This window comes from Charadrius vociferus, unplaced genomic scaffold (assembly GCF_000708025.1).
Source record: "Charadrius vociferus isolate BGI_N301 unplaced genomic scaffold, ASM70802v2 scaffold178, whole genome shotgun sequence".
NCBI classification, from domain to species: Eukaryota; Metazoa; Chordata; class Aves; order Charadriiformes; family Charadriidae; genus Charadrius; species Charadrius vociferus.
The window spans coordinates 3,594,058-3,597,213 of record NW_009649717.1 but is presented as its reverse complement, the minus strand read 5'-3'; the positions used below and the strand labels follow the sequence as shown (position 1 = coordinate 3,597,213).

The window sequence follows — 3,156 nt, the reverse complement described above, 5'->3', positions numbered from 1 at the left end:
GGCGGGCCCTCTGAGGGGTTGCCGGTGTCTGCCCCGGTGGGCTCCAGTGGTGGAGTTGGGGGGTCCCACATGTCATGTTGTCTGTGTCCCCCCGCCCAGCATCCCTGCTGCGGGCACTGCTTCAGCCTGGTTGAGGGGTGCCCTGCACATTGGTGGGGGTCGCACGGTGCTTTGCAGCCCAGGCACCAAAAATCACTGGTTCATGCAATCCTGATGTTAATTTGAGGGGGGCTGCAACAGCGATGCATGTGTTTGCTGTGCTAGACAGCCATGTAACAGCAATCATGCTACACGGCATAGGGTAGCGTTCATGCACTGATGCGAAGCGAGTAAATAAACAGTGAGAAAAAGCCTCTGTCTTCACGGTTTCACTTCCAACCTAACGGAGGAATAAAGGCATTTCCATACCTAAGACTCTGCTGACTTTGGTATTTGCAGCAGGACTTCAGGCAACTGCTTTGCCATGAGCAGTGTACTGGTGGGGGGCTGGTCCCTGGGCATGGGGGGATTTCTGGCCCCAGTACATCCCTGGCCCAGCCATTGCCTCTGGGGCTGCAATTTGGTCAAGCAGCCCTGCAAATTCCTCCCTTGGGGTACTAAACCCTACCGGCTCCTGCCCAGGTTCTCTGGCCTCCCCGGGCAGTTTCTCCTTGCTGGGGAGCCCCACAGAGCATCCACCCCCTTCAGCTCGTCCATGTCCTGCAGCAAGAAATCCCCATTGTGCCCTCAAGCATGCTGCCAGGGCACTTGCTGGCCCCACTGCCCTTCCAGGAGCACTGTAACACCCTGGCCATGCTGCCGCCATTCCCACCGCTGGCCCCTGCACGTGAGCCAGGCTGGCTTTCGACAGGCTGGAGCCGTGCCGCCAGTGGTGCCCAAAGTTAACCACTGTTTATGCAATTGCAGGTTGCTTTTTCTGTCTGAGAAGCTGCTAAAACGGGTGTGCTCGGCAACGCGCCGGAGCAAATGGTGCAGTGGGAGCAGCGTCGAGCCTCACAGGGAGAGGGGCCGCTCTTAGCATGCTGGGGGGGGACTCCCAGCTGGCGCTTGTGCCCATGCTGGGAGAAGGGGGTGAGAGCAGCTACGATGTCAGCAATGCACCTGCAGGGCACCTGCTCCCCTGCGTTCTGCGCAGCCGCATGTGGGGAAGGGACAGGTCCCGTTTTGGGCCATAGACTTAGTTCTCAGGTATTGTCCGTGGGTGATTGATGCTGGGACCTCCAGGACAAGGATAACACCGTGTACCTCACTGGTGCTATCAGTAGCACCAGCTGTTGGGGCTCTGTCTTGCTTAGAGCTCGTGCTCCCCAGCAGGAAGGATCAAAAATTGCATGTGTCCACTACATCCCACACCAGGGCATCAGGCCCCAGTGTCCCCAGGGGAGCTGTGCCAGGCAGCCTGGTGCTGGTGCTGCAGGGACGTGGAGGTTTAAGCAGCCTGGGATAGGGGTTTGCCTGCAGCTTCCCAGGCATGGGGCAGCATCCACAAGACCCCCAAAGACTCAGGGACCACCCAGCCCAGAGAGAAACGCCTGGGCTGGGCGAATGGCCCTCGGAACTGCCATGGCATGTCACACCCCAAGTCTGACAGACCATGGTGATGATCCAGGGAGGTCGGGCTCGGTGTATGCCATCACCTGGCAAATGAAGGGGGTGGGTTTGGGAGCTCACCGCTGGGACTGGCAGATTTGCAGCCCCATGAGGACTCCGATGTAGCGCCCAGCCAATTCCATCCCCAATCCTGACCGCATCCTTCTTGTCCGTGCCGTTAAGCAACATCCATAGGCAAGGCCTGAGCACCATCTAGTGGAATAAAAAGCCTTTTGCTGGGAATATTTCAAGCCTGTTGAACGATGCCCAGCTCCACCTGGTGCCTGGATGGGCACTGCTGCCCTCGCCCCTCTGTTTCCCTGAGCTCCCGGGGAACCCTGCTTGAACGGCAAGGCCAGGTATAAAACTGGCTAGCTCAGGTATAAATGACATACTTTTATAAAACAGCACTACCTCCTTGCACAGCTGCTGTTACAGCACCTGGAATTTTTGTGCAGTGACTCTGGCTCTACACCCTCGGGCATACAGCATTTTGGGATGCTCACCCCAAGCCCGCTCCTCACCCACCACTGAGGTGCCTGCCTCCGCTCTTTTTTCCAAAACTCGATTGTCAAATAGCACAAGCGGCCACTGAAAGGGTAAACTGCAAGTTTCCTGAGGAAAGGGTTTTCCTGGAGCATTGGAGCAAAGCAGGGAGCTGTTTTTTCCTCGCAGTGAAGGCTGGGCTGATGAGCGCTGGCAAGGTGGGAGCTGGCAGGGCAGCCCACTGCCCCCTTTTTCCCCAATGCCCACAGCAAGCTTACAGCCGGGCAGAGGTGGCCATCAGGTCTGGGAGGTGTTCCTCTGTGGCTCTTTGGTCTTTGGCTCTGCTGAGTTGCGTATTTTTGGGAAAAAAACTTTAATTTAGACCCTTAATATATATGTGTTTGCATCCTGTTGCCATGTGTTGTTTTTGTTTTGTTTTGTTTTTTACTGAAGGGCAGCAGTGATTCATCAACAGGTGTTTCTTCACGTTGGGACAGCAGAGGCTGTTGCTGAAGTGCTTTAGGATCTCTCATCCCACCCTGTAACAGAGCGAAGCCAAGTGAAGAGTGATATGTACACTAGAGTACTTTCTGGGGGTACCGAAGCAGAAAGAAATTGTCCCTACAAGTCCCAGCTTCCCTTACAAATACTAATTGTGGGGATGTGGCCAGGTGACTATGGGTGGTTGTTTATTCACGTAAATGTTGTGCCTAGACGAGAAACATCTGCTGTTGTGGCCTATCACCAATTTCTAGAGCCTAAAAGCCCTCATGCGTGAGGTGCGGAGGGTTTCCTGCAGCAGCTGTGGCAATGGCAACCCTTCAGATTCTGCAAAAGTAGATTTCTGTTACCATTGCTTTTGCACACAGGCCAGTACGTGCAGCAGTACTGGGAATAGCAGGCAGGGGGTCTAAAAGGGGTCAGTGCCCCCATGAGCCAAGTGAGCCAGATGAGGGGAGGGTTCACTGTAGCCCCTAATTGGGGATTGCCACAGCAGGCCAGCTGGGCAAGGCTCAGGTAGGGTCCTTTCCCCAAAGCACACACACCTGCAAAGGTTTTCCAGTGATGTATCTTGCTGCA

General features: G+C 55.5%; 1 protein-coding gene across 1 annotated transcript in view; it reads left to right on the top strand.

The window, feature by feature from the left end:
- LOC104291530 (ovocleidin-116-like) overlaps positions 1-2,974 on the top strand; it is a 7,248-nt gene extending 4,274 nt beyond the window's left edge. Inside the window, exon 4 of the mRNA XM_009890770.1 lies at positions 2,946-2,974. Within this exon, the coding sequence (XP_009889072.1) occupies positions 2,946-2,974 (29 nt within the window). The remainder of the gene's footprint in view (positions 1-2,945) is intronic.
- Positions 2,975-3,156: the final 182 nt, after the last annotated feature.